Source organism: Rhinolophus hipposideros, assembly GCF_964194185.1.
Source record: "Rhinolophus hipposideros genome assembly, chromosome: X".
In the NCBI taxonomy this organism is placed as follows: Eukaryota; Metazoa; Chordata; class Mammalia; order Chiroptera; family Rhinolophidae; genus Rhinolophus; species Rhinolophus hipposideros.
This window is the reverse complement of record NC_138046.1, coordinates 113805442-113822321: the sequence shown is the minus strand read 5'-3', so window position 1 is coordinate 113822321 and position 16880 is coordinate 113805442. Positions and strand designations below refer to the sequence as shown.

At 41.0% G+C, this 16880-nt stretch overlaps 1 protein-coding gene across 2 annotated transcripts in view; it reads right to left on the bottom strand.

The window, feature by feature from the left end:
* Nucleotides 1-1336, bottom strand: part of RPS6KA3 (ribosomal protein S6 kinase A3) — a 114318-nt gene extending 112982 nt beyond the window's left edge. Inside the window, exon 1 of one of the 2 annotated variants that reach the window (XM_081042898.1) lies at nucleotides 1288-1336. Coding sequence is in view for 1 of the 2 variants with exons in the window: in XM_081042895.1 (XP_080899021.1) it covers nucleotides 798-866 (69 nt within the window). In the remaining variant the exon portion in view is untranslated. Of the gene's footprint in view, nucleotides 1-797; nucleotides 1222-1287 lie in introns of those variants that run through there. The other variant, XM_081042895.1, reaches the window with a different exon arrangement.
* Nucleotides 1337-16880: the final 15544 nt, after the last annotated feature.

The following is a 16880-nucleotide window of genomic DNA, read 5'->3' as shown; positions in this document are numbered from 1 at the left end:
ACTCGGGTGGGTGTCTCGGGGACGGTCACCAGATCCCGTGCGAGGAAAACCAGACAGCCTTTTACGGCGGCCGCTGTTCTCCTTGAATAGCACTCTCTCACCTCCATGGACAGGAAACTCAAGCTAAACTCGCAGGGACCGGGTCCTCGATAGAACTGAGCGACCTCAGAAATGGGGGGGGGGGGCGGGGATGGAGGACCTCAGGCTTCCACTTTCTCCTTTGCAGCAGGAGAAACCGCTGCGGCAGTTCGAAGCAAAAACCCTTGGTTGTCCTGCACCCCAACCAGAAACCCCCACAGGTCGCTATCCCTGCCCTGGGCCGTTCTTGCCCCCGCGCGCCAGTCTTCCCGAAACAACCCTGTCCCTGGACGGGACTCGAGAGTCCCTGCTCCCTAGTGAACCCAATCCGTACTCCTCGCTCATCCCTCAAAGCCACCAGGGTCCACGGAAGCAGGCAGGGCCAAACTTCCCAACTCTTCGCCGGCCCCCGCTCCGCCTCGCGCTTTCCCCACGCAAAGTTGATTAAAATCGGCTTCTTGCAAAGCCCCAGCGCCCACTACAAAACCCCACGCGCCACCACACCACAGCCCCCCTAGCAAGGGAGGGGAGGTGAGGGTGCGGGTGGGAGGAACAGAAGGGTAAATGGACCAACCCCAACTACCCGAACCGGAATCCCGGAGCGAGGGGAGACGCGAGAGGCAAAGGAAGGGGCCGAGTGGCCAGCTCCGGGGAGGGAAGCCTGCCGGCGGGGGCGACGGGAGGGGGCGCGCCGGCCCCCGCCACCCCGCTGCACTCACCTCCGCGCTGTCGGACGGGCTCTCCACAGCCATCTTCTGCCACGGGTCCGCCAGCTGCGCCAGCGGCATCTTCCCCCCCGGCCCGCCGCCTTCACCGCCTCCTCCCTCCCCGCCCGCCCCGCGGCCGGCCCCACTCAGTCGCTGCCCGAGCCCCACGGCAGCGGCGGCGGCGGCAGCAGCAGCAGCAGCAGCAACAGCAGCAGCGGCGGCGGCGGCAGCAGTAGCAACAGCGACTGAGGCTGCCCGAGAGAGGGCTCGGTGTCCGACACCGACCCTCGAACACCGCGCGCCCGCTGGAGACGCCCGCGCGCCAAGCGAGAACCTCGCGCCGCTGCCCGGCACCGGGTCTCGCCCCTTTCTTCCTCTCCTCCTTCCGCCGCGGGGACTACAGCTCCGCCCCCCACCGCGGGTTCCCGCGCCCGCTCCCAGCAGAACAGCGGCCGCCGCGCGCTCCCCTACTTCCGCTCACAACATGGCGCCTTAGCGATACCTGTCTCTCAGAGCGAGGCTCGGCCACCGCCGCCACCGCGCGCGCACCCGGGGGCGGGGCTTTGTGAAGACACGCCCCCGGTCGCCACGCTTTGCTCCTCCCTCCTTCCTCGCCCTAGCCTCAGCTTCTGGGCCTCGCCTATTTTCAGGAAGGGCGAGCCGCAGAGATCTGGGGGCGTCGGCGGGGGAAAGCAGAGGGGGGAAAGCAGGAGGGGCGAAAGGATGGGAGCTTTTGAACAGCCTTGGGTCCGAACAGGTCGGAGGATCCTTGGGGATGTAGCGAACAGTGGTACCCGCCCAGATGAGGAGGGAGATGGGAGAGGCTCAGGGGGCACAGTCCGGTGCCAAGGACCCGGGGAGCGGGTATGGGGTGTCTTTTCGTCTTGACTCCTCCGTGGATGCGTTTGGGTGAGCCGAGTCTATGGGCACATCTCGTAATGTCCAGGACCTGCCCTCTCCAGGGTCACACGCTGTACATTCACCTGCCCCCCTCCCCCCCACACACACCGGGGACACTGAAGGCTTAGAGCCTGGGAGAACCCTGGGGGTTTGGCTCTCGGTTTGATTCAAGGCTCTCCATATTAACTCTCTTGTGTTATATTTTTAATATTTGGAATTCATTTGTCTTGCATGAGTCGTCCCCCCTCCCAAGTCCGCAGAGTCCTCGGTCTTCAGCCTCGACCCTTAAATCCCCCCACTCCTTGCTGCCTAAATCTTCATGAGGGAGAAAACAAGGAGGTTCCTTAAGGCTGCCTGAGACTCTCGGCAGAGGTTGGGGAATTATTCTAAAATATCTTGTTGGCAGGAGTCCGGGGTTCCTGCTCTTCTGTTGACTTTAAATAAAAGATTAAATTAAAAAAAATCAGGCAGGCCGTGGGTGGAGGAGGGGGAGAGAGGGAGGAGTTCTAACTCCTGCCCAAGATAGGGAAGCCCTGGGTTGAGGAAACCCAATCCCCAGACGGCGACGGTGCCCAAGAAGGCAGGGAGAGCGTGTGGGGAGAGGCCTGGGTGTCTGGAGTGGGTCCCGGGGGCTTGGGTGAGACCCCGTGTGCCCCGCGCCAGGTGCCGTGGCGAGCTTACTGCCCCCGGGCAGAATTGTGCAAAAGTCGCCAGGCAGAGTGGAAAGCTACGGCAGCCACTGGCTTATCGCCCTACAAGGAGAAGGAAAAAAGTAAAGGGAACTCTCCAAGCTGTAGTTCCTTCATTCCCTCAGGCCTCAGCCCAGGCGTCCCGGGCTTCCCACGCCTGGCTACCACAGCGCGTCCCCCGCTGCGTTCCCAGAGCACGCCTTTTAACAGCTCCCTCTCATTATCTCGGGACCCAGACACCTGGAGAGCCCTCTCCTTCCTCCTGAACGCAGGTGTGGGGATGAAGTTAGAGCCCCACACCTAGCCAGCCAGCTCTGCGCGGGCGGGGCAAGGTTCTTGCTAGGCCCAAGAGAATCAGGTCTTGGGCTCTTTCTGCGGCCTTCCCCGGCGAGCCCCTTGGCATAGGCCACCTGAAGAGGCTCCATCTGTTTAGGGAACCCGAAGAGGCGACCGGAAATCCTCGTTACGCGCCCTCTCGCGCAGCCTTGGACTCAGGGGGACAGCTCAGGGTTGAGCAACATCTGGGCAGGCTCAGTGGTCTGGGGGGTGGGGAGGATTTAGCTCTTGATTTTTCACCTCCACCAACATGCTTGATTGAAGTGCTGCAAATCCAATCTGGACCCTAACTCAGACAATTTGGCAGCACCTTCTCGGTAATTCCTGACATAAAACCAGTTTGCAGAAGTTTGAAGACAAGGAGTTCTGTATTGTTTGGCATTTGTGTACAAAGCACCTAATTTATCTTTCGTATATAATACATTGCAAAGCCACATTACCATTTCTTATAGAGAAAAGAAGTTGGTCAATTTGGTTAGTTTAAGGTAAATTAGCCCTCCCCCAGTGATCAAATTATTCCAATTAACACTCTTGCTTTAGTAAAAACATATGTAGTTGAAAGAGACAATTATTATGTGTCTAACACTGTCCAGCGCTAATTACTCCGCTCAAAGGGTGAACTAACCTTTTAGAAATGAATCAAATTGTGTACTTAAAAGTTGATTTCAGTATCAACTTCTATTCATTTCCTTTTACCTAGAGAACTAGAAGAATAACTTTTAAAGTAAAGTTAATTGATCTGTAAAAGTAATGTGAATAGTATCCACATTGCAAGAATTAAGCATTAAATAAACTTTTAATGGGCTAAAGTACTACTAGCACAGCTGCCTTACACAGGATCAACTTGATAAGTATGTGTGAATTCACTTAGAAAAACACCATTGTCATTCCTTTTGCCTCAAAAGAAAAGAACATTTTTTTCCTTTGGGTCAACAATAAGCTTTTTTCGTTTTTTTTTTTCTTTTATTCAATCCAAGAGTGGGGCAACCACTATCTCTGGCTGGGAGAATTTGGGGAAATCAAATGAGGCTGGGGCATATTTCTTGTAAGTGGCAGCAAAAGGAGTTATTTGAACATAGAAGCTGATATTACCCTGAGCAGGATTCCTTTTGTTGTTGTTGTTGTTGTTCTGTTTAAGAAAGAAAAACTCTAAGTGTAGTTATTCAAAGAATAGCTGCCTCTAGAGATCACCCTGTGCTGGCTAACATGGTAGCTACTAGCTACACGTGGCTCTTGAGCATTTAAAATAAGGCTGGCTGGTGGCAATTGAGATGTGCTCTAAGTGTAAAGTTCAGACCAGATTTCAAAGACTTAGTACAAAAAAGCACAATGTAAAGTACCTGATTAATAATTTTTATATTGACCACATGGTGGAATGACATTTTGAATATACTGAGTTAAAAAAATTCATTAAAATTAATTCCACTTTTTCTTTTTACTTCTTATGTCCAGATGGGTACTGGACTTACTGGCTCCTATAAGTGGCTCACTTGTCAAGACTGGCATTATAGTTCTATAGGACAGTGCTGCTTTAGAACTTTCCTTTAACATTGATCCTTCTGTGTATTCCTACAAGTATTCCTATAATGTGATATCCTCACATTACAATGTCTTTTGGGGCTCCTGGGTGCAAAATCAGCAGAAAGGGCTGATTTAGTTATCTACTTATTCTATCCCCCACTCGCCTCCACATGCCTTTTAGTCAGAACTAAAATACTGGAAAGTTATTACTTGAAACTACAGCAAAGGGAAACAGCAAACCTCAGTAAAAAATATGGACTAGATTTCCAAGAACTCATTCCTGATGTATGACAGGACAACCAGATTTAACCTCCTCTGTCCCCAACAATTTCCTGCTATAATTATAACCTTTGTACACAAGTTTAAATGGGCATTTACTTAACAGAATAACATTTGTTCAAAAAATGGAGTTACATCAGTCTGGAAAAGTTACAAGATGACTAACTATGGCTCATGGCACAATCTCTATCTCACATACATCCAAAATTCATAGTTCTTTTACATAGAGGTTTGTCACTACTATAGAAAACCCATAAAGTGTAATCATCATCACCAATCTGAAAAAGCTTTCCCCTTTATGTTATTTGAAGCATATTTATTTTTCACACAAAAAGAAAAGGTAATCACTAGAAACTATTTAACTGTTTCTTTCCAGAGAAAAAGAAAGATAAAGCTTAGGCTCAAATTTTATCTCACGTAAGACAATAACGAAACAATATGTGGTGACACTTTTCATGTGTATGAATTTTGTTTTTTCTTTTCAAATTTCCCCAACAAAAATTATTAAGAATATTTTCCTAATTGACACACATCTCAAGAAACAACAGGAATTTCAACATCTATCTTAGGGAATTCAAATTTTGGAAAATGTAAGGATCTTCTCTAGATTCCCCTTCAGATATAAGTTTAGTATTTCTAGAGTTGCATATGGTAAAAGATGCTCATAAAATCTATAAGGAACTAAGGGGAAGGCATTCTATGATACAAATATTTGAAATGTTTACTTTAACATTCTTCCCAGTTAGGCAATATGGGATCATGATAAAAGCAGAGACAGGCCTGTGTCCAAACTCCAGGTTCCTTTACGTCTCTAAGCTTCAATTTGAAGGTCTAGAACAGGATCTGGCACAGAGTAGTCGCTCAATAAATACTTGCATAATAAACTTTGTTTTCCTCATTTGAAGATAAAGATAATAATAACCACCTCGTAGAATTGTTGGAAAGATTAAATGAAGATAATGTTTGTAAAGCATTAAGCATAGTGCCTGCCACATAGGAAGCACTCAATAAATGGAGCTATTGTTATCAGCTTCAGAAAGGGAATATTCCTGCATACATAATGAAATTCAAATACTTCACTCTTGAAAGTTATTTCCATTTGTTGTGTGAGCATTTTATTATGGCATAATCTATTTCTTTAGGGCACTCTTGTATCACAAAACTAATGATACTGAGTAACTTCCTGGGGAATTCAACAAAAGAGCATGTCGGGTGACTTACTGTTCTGCTTTTCAAGCCACATATGTTGAAATGCAAATGATTACAGGTCAGTTGCCTCATAGGCTATGATCAAAACTTTGTTTATATAATGCTCAAAAGAAACTAACAAATGTATGATTCAAAGTTAACATTACCTGACTCATACTTATGTTGGGAGGATGGGAGGAACAGGGAAGTATGGAGGACAGGTCTGTGTCAGACACGCTTTAATGTTTTCTTTTATTGGTTTCCAAAATGTTTAATCCTTAGAGGTGTTATTTTGTTTTAGAGTTGTTTGAAGAGAAAGAATTATGGGGCTTTGAGACTTGACACGGAACTGAGAAGCCATTCTTGGAGCTTTAATAAGCTACTGTTTTGCTTCAGTTTTCATTTTACTAGAACGGAAAAGACCCACAAAATGTTCTTGTTTATAAACATTTATCCATAAGAGAGAGATAATACATTAAAATTTCATTTTCAAAATGATATTAAAAAGGCTGCCTTAACATTAATCAAAAATCATAGTATACAGTATTCCTTCAGAGGATAAACATTCCCGTTTCGTAACTACCAATTTAGTTTGGTTGGTTAGAGCAGTGGTTCTCAAATTTTTTTCAGTCCACAAACCATTTTAAAGCAAAAATCCAAGGACCACCAGTTCCTACTCATCACTAGGAGAAAAACCCCAAAGCTTTATGGAACTGTTGTTCTAAAGCATAGCTGTTATTGTGGTTATGTTCTTTTTTTTTAAGTTTATATTTGTGCTTTTGAATGTAGCTTTGAGTCTGCAGCGAGAAGAGACTTCAAAAAAATATCTTGACTTCTTTTAGTGACTTGCATTTAAGACTAGCCCATAATCAGATCTCAACTGGGGAAGTGACTCTGGAAAAGCAATGGAATTAAATGGAACTCTATTCCTTGACCACCAACTGAACCCCAAATCTCTACACTTGGAAAATCTGCGGCTTTAATCACAAAAATCATGTGACTGAGACAGCGTCAAATTAAGTCTATTGCTGGAAAAACTGGCTGTGGATTAATAATGCCATATTTGTTAATGAAGTATATTTCCATCAAACAACACATTGATTATGATTTCAGTAGCTTATTTTCAAGTCATATTTCTGGTAACTAGTAAATAAAATATTTTTTGGTATAAATATTAAGAAATTCCTTTATTAAAAAAGAAATGGAATTTAAAATAACTCACAATTGCCTGCTAAATAAGGGATGGATTCCACAGATTAAATTAAAATTTAAGAAACCCCACCTAATGAATCGATATAGAAATATTGAGTTCATGTGTAAGTAAGAACAAGCCAACTGGAAGTAACTCTGGCAGTTTTGGACACTTTACCATCTTATATAATGATGGTGATGTTGATAGTAACAGATAGACATTTATTGAGTATACGTGTCAGGCAGTATTATAAGTGTTTCACATTTATTAACTTCTTTAATAATCATTGTACTCCTTATAATACTAAATATATATTAATAGCATTTAACAGGTATTATGTTAAATGGTTTACATACATTATCTTGTGTCATTCTAACAATACGTATTGTTGGCAAAAGTGTTTTATTCTGATAAAGAATATTTTATGATCTTATAGTGGAATGTAAAGAACAGAATAAATGATCAAACTAAACAGAAATAGACTCAGAGAAACAGAGAAAATATTGATGGTTGCTGGATGGGAGGGGTGTTGGGGGGTGGGGGAGAAAGTGAAGGGATTACAGGGTTGTCAAAACTGAGGGCCCGCAGGCCAACTGCGGTCCGCAATCCATTTTTAATTTGCCCACAGCAAATTCCAAAAATATATTTAGTTTACTTAAATAAACCAGGTGAGGCCATACATACTTCACCTCGAGTGAGTGGCCCGGCTGTTTGTGTATTTTACCGCATATGGCCCTTGGTAAGAAACGTTGAAAAAGTTTGGACACCCCTGGATTAGATAGTACAAACTGGTAGTCACAAAATAGTCATGGGGATGTGAAATATAGTTTGGGGATATAATCAATAATGTTGTGAAGTTCATGTAGGGTGCCAGACGGGTACTGGACTTACCACTTCATAGATTGTGTAGATGCCTGACCACTGCGTTGTACACCTAAAGCTGAAGTAGAATAATATTGAATGTCAACTATAACTAAATATACATATATATGTATGTATATATAGTCATGGGATGTAAAGTACACATAGGGAATATAGTCAATGGTCTTGTAACAACTATATACGATGTCAGAAGGGTAGTAGACTTGGGAGGGTTATCACTTTGTGAGGGGTGTAAATGTCTAATCATTACACTGTTTTGTACACCTAAAACTAATATAATAAAAAAAATAGTAAAAAAAGAAAACAAAGAATTAATGTTTTTCATTATAATTAATTATTTCAAAAAATTTCAGGAAAATACTTGGGGAAAATGTATAATATTATAAAGCACAATTAAGTACTTAAAAGTATCTTTATTAAATTTATCTGCAGGCCATATCACTTTCTTATTCTTTGCTGTATTTCACCTTGGTGGAGACAAAAAGATTCTGTGAATGTCATTTTGAAAGAAAATAAGTTTCAGTTTTCCAAAGGCTTTCGAAAGGATGCTAAACGAGGTAATTTTCAAATGAAAACATTCTTTTTGAGTCTTTAGACCACTCTTATGGGTTGAATTATGTCCCACCACAGCAGTCCTAAGACCCAGGACGTAAGAATGTGACCTTATTTAGAAATGGAGTCGTAGATATAATTAGTTAAGATGAGGTCATACTTGAACAGAGTGGGCCCCTAATCCAATATGACTGGTAACCTTATAAGAAGATGGCCATGTGAAGGCAGACATCAGGAGAATGCCATGTAAAGACAGAGAATTGGAATGATGGAACTACAAGCCAAGGAATGCCAAAGATTCCTGGCAAACCATCAGAAGCTAGGAAGAGGCAAGGAGTTAGAAAGAGGCAAGGAAGGATTCCCCTACAGGTTTCAAAAGGAGCATGGCCCTGCTGCCACCTTAATTTTTGACTTCTAGCCCCTAGAATTGTGAGCAATAAATTTCTACTGTTTTAAGACACCCAATTGGTAGTAGTTTATTATGGCAGTTCTAGCAAACTAATACAACCACCGAGAAAACAGTATCTACAATTAATGATTTCCTAAAATAGTGGGTACATGTCTGTAAGCAATATGGAAAAAATGATAGAGAGGAATTTGGAATATGTTTAAAAATAGATAGGAATAGAGCCTAGAATTTAATTTATTTAGGTGAAACACTTAATGCTGACAAAATAATCCCTGATTTTAATTTTTTAATCATCAGAAAACAATTGGTTATCTCTTAGCCATTTAAACTTTATTTCCCTGATTTTTATTTATAGATCTCTAGAATCCACATGATTCTATATGAGCAATTTCCCCATAGTGTAGTATAGTATGCACTCACTATTGTTTATTAGACTGAAGTGAAAAAAAAATTATGCTATAGCTTCCTAAATCTTTCCTTCTGTCCGGGAGGTCCATGTTTGGGCCAATTTAGTTTTTTCATCTAGAAAGTTACTTCTCTTCCTGTATTTCACAAGATGGTTTGGGGCATTACTATCTACCTAGTTCACCAAATTAGAAATCTAGGGTTAATCCTGTCATCCTACTATACTCCTTCTCACCCCACTCCCTACGTTATTTGATAGCTGATTCTACTTTCTAATCTGAATTCTGTCAAATTCTCCTCTTCCATCATTCCCACCAGAGTTCAGGCCCTCACCATCTCTGGCCTGCATTATGACAGATACCTTTAGAACCTTCCTGACTTTCACCCATTCTCCACACTATGGCCAAAGGGTGCTTCCTAAAATGAAAATCTCATCTTGTCGTCCATCCCCTACTTAAGCCCCACAATGGCTCTCTATAGCTCAGGATAAAATCCTACCTCCTTTGCATAGACTCAATATGCCTGCCTTTTTCTCCAGCCATCAATGGCAATGAAAGAGAAATATTCAAGGATTTATCATACCTTTTCTTGTATAAACTGTATTTCAGGCCAACCATTCAATAATAGTTGGTGAAAGTTCTTTATAGAAAAATTCTGCCTTATAAATGTAGAAGGAATGGTAGACTTAGAAAAGCTCCATTTTTGAAACCCATAACGAAAGAACTGATTCAGGCAACAACTGTAAATGAATGAAGCCATTGGATGAAAGGTGGGTGGAGAACTTGAAATTGGTAGGATTAGGCTATCACCACCTGAATTCACTGATTAATCTTAACATCAAAAAAAAGGTGAAACAATTAAACACTATAAGCCTCTTATGTCATGCAATAGGAAGCATATAATACTACCTATGAGGTATTCTTTCCAAAAACCTGAAGTGAAATTCAATTAAGCCTCTAGAGCTGTGCTGGCCAATATGGTAGCCACTTGTCACATGTGACTATTTAAATTTAAATTAAGTATAATAAAGTAAAATTTAAAAATTCAGTTCCTCAGTCTCACTAACCACATTTCAAGTGTCAATTTTCACCCACGGCTAGCCCACAGCTAGTCGCTACAGTATCAGTGCATGGTATAGAGCATTCCACCATAGCAGAGAGCTCTATTGGACAGTGTTGCTTTAGAGCTAACTTCTGTTTTTGAGAAAAAGGGGGGGGGGCTAGAGAAAGAAATTAAATGACACCAGAAGCAAGCAAATAGACAAATATATAGAATGTGATACTGTGTTTCACTGAAAATAAGACCTAAGCAGAAAATAAACCCTAGCATGATTTTTCAGGATGACATCCTCTGAACATAAGCCCTAATGCATCAATTGGAGCAAAAATTAATACAAGACCCGGTCTTATTTTGGGGGAAACACAGTGTATTCTCCAGGTTCAGTTGATCCGATTTTTACAACAAGTCAATGGAATGAATAAAAAGGGGGAAGGAGTAACGCTTTCTATGAAAATTGATAATCAGATGTACGGCATAGGCCTTCTTTGGATCCCAATTTGAACAAGCCAATTATAAATATATTTCTAAGACAATCATGAAAACTGATTATAAACGAAATTTTAGTGGTTTTTACATTTTGCTGCGTTTTGGTACCTCATTCGGCTCTCAGGATGCCCATTTCCTGACTTTAATATCTGCAGCAGCTTCAGCTGAGAAAAAGGGCTCCAGGTCTGGTCACAAGACACCCTGAATGTAATGAGTGAGCAAGAAGGGAGCAAGGCAGAACCAGGCAAATGTGGACATCAGAGATGGCAGGAGGGTTGTTCCTTCTCTGGCAGCACAAGGACAGTCCATAGCAAGCAAGTCCCTGAGTGCAGCAGAACTTTAGTATCGCTCTAGGTATGTATGGTTCTCCCATGGATGTCTGTTCTCTGGGAGTAAGATGGGGCTGTGGTTCTGAGAAGGATTGGAAGCAGACTGTATCATTAACAGGGAATAATGAGTTTGATGTGAAGCCAAGAGATGAGGATTGAGGTCCAGGATCAGGAGATGGGGCTGGCCTGAATGAAAAAAGAAGGTGGGTCTGAGGTTGGAATTTCCATCATGATATTATAAGCCCGGATAATTGGACAAATTATGTGAATGCTAGAATCCTGGAGAGACAAGGGCCACAAGAACAGATCACTCTCCTCTTTCCTCCGATGAGGAAAGGATAAATCCTAGAACACTTTATCTGACACTGGTCCTTAAAGACAAGAGCAGAGAACCATTTTCAAACCCCACTTGCTGTATTGGTTTCTATTAGCTCTGGACTGGGCAAAATTTGTTCTCTTTTGTTCTCTTTTTCCTCCTTTCCCCCCAAATATGGGGAGAGGGTCTATCTTTTAAAACAGATAGTCCAAAGCTCTATCTTTTAAAAAAATATTTTAATTTTAATTGTGATAATAAACACATAAAATTTACCACCTTATGCATTTTAAAGTGTATAGATCAGTAGTATGAAGTATATTTACACTATTGTGCAATGGATCTCCAGAACTTTTTCATCTTGCAAAACTGAAACTCTGTACCCATTAAACAACTCACATTTACCCTCTCTCTCTCACCACCACCATTCTACTTTGTGTTTCTATGAATTTCACTATTTCAGATACCTTATGTAAGTGGAAACATACTTGTCTTTTTGTGACTGGCTTATTTCACTTAGCATAATGTCCTCGAGATTCATCCATGTGTAGCATGTATAGATTTCCTTCCTTTTAAAAGCTGAATAATATTCCACTGCATGTATATACCACAATTTGTTCATCCATTCTTCTGTCACTTAGGGTTGCTTCCAACTCTTGGCTATTATGAATAATGCTGCTATGAACATGGGTGTGCAAATCCAAAGTTCTTTTTACTATGTGGTAGATTGCAAAATGGCTATAAATTATTCTCCTTCCTGTACCCATGTGCCTTTGTGATATGACTTAACAGTTTCTTCCATCAAAGTGTGGAGTTTTATTTCCTTGCTACTTGAATCTGGGGACAGCCTAATGACTAGCTTTGGCCAATAGAATGACATGGAAGCAATGTGGGACTGGTTCCAAGTCTGAGCCTTAAGAGGTCTTACACACTTCTGCTTGCTCTGTTGGAATCCATGTGAATAAGACCAGGTTACATTATTGGAGGATGAGAGAGTATATGGGGCAGAGATGAGCCATTTCAGATGAGGCCTGAAAGATGTACATTCTATGTAATGGATAGGTAGCAATTATGGTGACATATTCATAAAGTTTGAATGGTAAATTTTATCAAAATCCGTTTCAACATAATTCCAATAACTGTCAGCAAAGCTGACCTGGCAGCTGATGGCGCATTCCTGAGTGAGCCTGCAAGCGACCAGTATAAATGTCCGGCTAAACTCAGCCCAAGTTGCTAACCTACAGAATTATGAGCTAAAAAGTGGCTGTTGTCTTGAGCATTTTTGATTTGCTATGCAGCAATAGATAACTAAGACATTATTTCTCTTTTAACTATTACATATACATTCTTCCCTGGAAATGTAATCTAATTTCATAGGTACTTTATTGATCACGTCTATATTGAATGACTCCAAATCACTCTCCCCAGCCTTTAATCTTTTCCATAGCTCTATCTTGAATTTGGAACTCCCTATTGAATACTCCATTGGGACATCATGTTAACACCTTAAACTCAATATTTTGAAAGCTGACTGAATTTGTCATCCACTATCTAAGCCTTATATACTTGTTGATGTTTCTAATTCTGCTGGTGGTACTACCATTCTTTTAGTCAACCATATTTGAAACCTCAGTGTCATCTCTTGATTCCTTTCACTACTTTCCATAGTCAGTCAGATATTTTTCAAAGTAACTTTTTTATATCTATAGAATTACTCACTCATCAAAACTTCCTTTTTGTTCTCCCATCTCTGGCCTCTGTATCCTCAAATTAATCTTATATACTGATTTAAGTTTCATTATTCTAAGATACAGAGTGATGAGCTCACTCGCCAGCTTTATTCATTACAAGCATATTTTCCTTATGACTGCTTATTTCAACATGTGGATCATCTCCATTGATTCTCTCCATTGATTGTTTTTTCTCTTGAGTACGGGCCTTGTTTTCTAATTTCTTCATATGTCTAATAATTTTGGATTGTGTCCTGGATATTGTAAATGACACGCTCTAGAGATTCTGGATTCTGTGCCTTTCCTCCAAAGGAACTTTTTGTTTGTTTTTGCAGGCAGTTAGGCAGTTAACTTGGCTGAGCTTAAATTCCAAACTGTCTCTCCCACGTTGGGCAGCAGCTGAAATCTTGGTTCAGATTATTTTTTAACTTTACCTGGGCTTCTTGGAGTCTGCCCTGTATGTGTGTACTTCCAGGATTAGCCAGAGATTTAGGCAAAGTTTAAATACAGAATTTAAAGTACTCCCTTTCTGTCTCTTTCCATTCGGAGATTTCCACCCCCACCTTGCTCCAAACTCTATCCTCTGGTTCTTCAAGGCAATAAGACTGCGGCTTTAGCTGTCATGCTTGGTGAACACTGGGACTTGCCTTCAGGCAAAAAGCTATAAAATAAATATGGGAAACTCACAGAGAGCTGATGCTGTCCTTCAAGTGTTGACCCCGTCCAGTATCTGCCTGCTTTTGTTTGCTCTCCAGTGTAGCCAGGTAGGATTAAAAAACAAATCTTGTCCAGGGTTTATAGTTGTTATCTAGAGAAGGATAGTCACAAAGGAGCTATGTGGACATTATCAGGAGCAGAATCACTTCACAGATTACAAACCTTCCATAATTCTTCATTGAAGTCTGTGACCAAATCTAGGACTTGTATCTATTATAGGCTCTCTCTAAATGGGTATCTCAAGTTTCTCCCCTTCTGCTAAACATGTTCCTGTCTCTGAGCTTGTTTAATTTGTTCCTTCACGTTAAATACCCTTCTCATCTCTGCCTATCAAAACATTATCCATCTTTCAAGTGCCTCAGGGCCTGGTTCTCAGTCTGTCCAACTCTATCAACACTTTCTCCCTATTGATCTTATCCAGGTCTATGGCTTTAAATACACCTATATGCTAATGATTCACAAATGTATATCCTCAGCCCTAAGGCCTCCATTGAGCTCCAGGTTTGTACATGTATCTGTCTACTTGATATCTCCACTTGGACGCCCAACAGATCTCAAACTTAACATGGTCAAATTAGAATTGCTGTTTATCTCTCCCCTCAGCCCTCCTCCCTCTGCAGGCCTTCTCAATTTCAGTAAATGTCACTGCCATTTATAAGTCAAAAGCCTAGGAGTCATCTTTAATTCACTCTACTCCCCTTCCAGTCCATGTACAATCCATCAGGAAGTCCTTTTGGCTCTATCCTCACAATAGATCTCTAATCTATCCACTTTCCTCTAGCCCCCTGGCTACCAATGGAAGTTAAGTCACTGTGAGCTCTCACCTTGACTCTTTCAGTTGCCCTCTGAGAGGTGTTCCTGCTCCCACTCTTACCTCCCTACAATCCCTCTTCCACCCTGCAGCCACAGTGATCTTTTAAAAATGCAAAGCAGATTATGTTACCTTCCTGCTCAACACTTCAGTGGCTTCCCAAAGCACTTAGAGTAAAATCCAAACTCCTCCCCATGGCCTATGTGGTCTTACAGGATTTGAACTCTACCTACCTCTTTGACTTTATCTCCTTTCATTCTTCCCTTTTCTCATTACACTCTGCCCACATTGGCCCTATTTCTGTTTCTTGATTTTGCCAAGCTCTTTCCTTTTCCCTGGAGCACATCACTCTCAAACCTTTATTTGCTCGTTATTTGCCTTCCCCGTTGGACTGCACCTTCTGTGAGGGCTGGGACCTTTCCAGTAAATTTTTCTTGAAAGATGGAATGAATTCAGCATCAACGCATTTTCTCCACAAAGCCTTTCCTGTACCTCTCTGATGGCAATATGCTCTCACTCTCCTTGAATTTTATGTCCACATCTCTTTTAGCCTTTACCACTTTCTATCTCCTGTTATATTTTATCTTCCCAAATGAGCTGTGATATTAGAATAGGCAGAATCCCTGCCTGATTCATCTGAATAGTCCTCACATGGACTACTACAGGGCTTTGCACAGAGACGCTGATAAATGTTGAGTGGATGAATAAATAAGTAAGTCAATATTTATTTCTATTGAAGGGGAACATCATTAACATTAAAAACAGCATCAATGCTATCTTTATTAGGCTACTGCTAAATTCCTTTGGAATAAATGAAACACAATTCACTAAAATCTATTTTGTGAAATATTTTAAGTGGTTTGCAAAGTTTTTAGTGCTTAATTAGAAATGGAGGAAACTATTGAAGTATTCTGATCGAGGTATATTTGAATAACACTGCCTGAAATGTCCAGGCAACTAATATATCTAAGTGTTCTAAAAACATACTAATGAGTCATGGCTAATTCAGCCAGCAGAATTCTGTGAGTACATTCTACATAATGGATAGGTAGCAATTATGGGCTCATACTCATAAAGTTTGAATGGTGAGTTTTATAAAAATTCATTTAAACATAATTCCAGTCCTTGAAATGGAAAAGTTTTCAATTTAATTATACAAATCTCAGACCTGAACCTCAAATAGATTGCTTCTTATGATCTCATCTTCCTCCTTGGCTCCATTTTTCTTATTCTTTCTAGTTTTCCTGCCTTGCTACTAAACTATGCTTCTCCCTGGTCCTATGTCAAGCTTCTACTCAGCATCTAAACTCATTCACTAAGTCCATTAATGTCAAAACAGCTTCACTTCAGAGAGAAATACTTTTTAACATATTTTTTCATTTCATAGGACTATTCACAAGTTTTATTGCCATAGTTTGCTGGTCATTTTTAGCTCTTTTTACTTGCTTTATTAACCTTTTGTATAGCAAGACCAATGGTTTAGATTGTGGGTTATTTATTTGGGGGTGATTGTTTACTTATTTCCACTTTCTCTGATTTCGTATTTTGCATGTATTCTGTTGTATTTTACTCAGGTTCAGCAAAGAAGAGTTTTAATAAATTGAAAAGAGAAATTGAAGCATAGCCAACATGGAAAGAATATATAATTGAAAACTATGTGACCAAGGTAAATGAAATGCAAAGTTAAGATGCTTTTAATCTTGAACTGCAAAAGACGTTGCTCATAAATGACACTGGAACAAAGTATTAAATAATTCAAGACCATTGATGTCATTGTTATCTGCACAAAAACATTTGACTGAAAATGAATAATCTTTTCTCTCTTCAACTTATTTTGTATGAGAGATTTTTCCCTTCTCACACACTTTGAATTCTATTCATCTTTTTATCCCACTGGTTAAGCTTTTAGAGTAATGCACAAAAGTCTAGTTAACATAAAATGAAGCTAAAGTGTTATGTTTTGTATTTATACCAGGGGTGGCTTATAAGGATTTTTTTATATTAGTTTCAGGTGTACAAAACAATGTAGTAGCTAGACATGTATACCCCTCACAAAGTGATAACACCCCCTCCCTCTGACATCGTACCTCTGTTAGAGTTCTGACATCGTAACCCTCTGTTAGAGTTCCACTGACTCTATTCCTTATGCTGTACTCCACATCCTGTGACTATATATATATGTAAATAAATATATATATTTACATACATGTAAATATAAACAAAATTATAGTTGACTGCAGGCACCTACACCATCCATAAAGTGATCTCCCTAAGACAAGTGTCCATCAAATACCCTA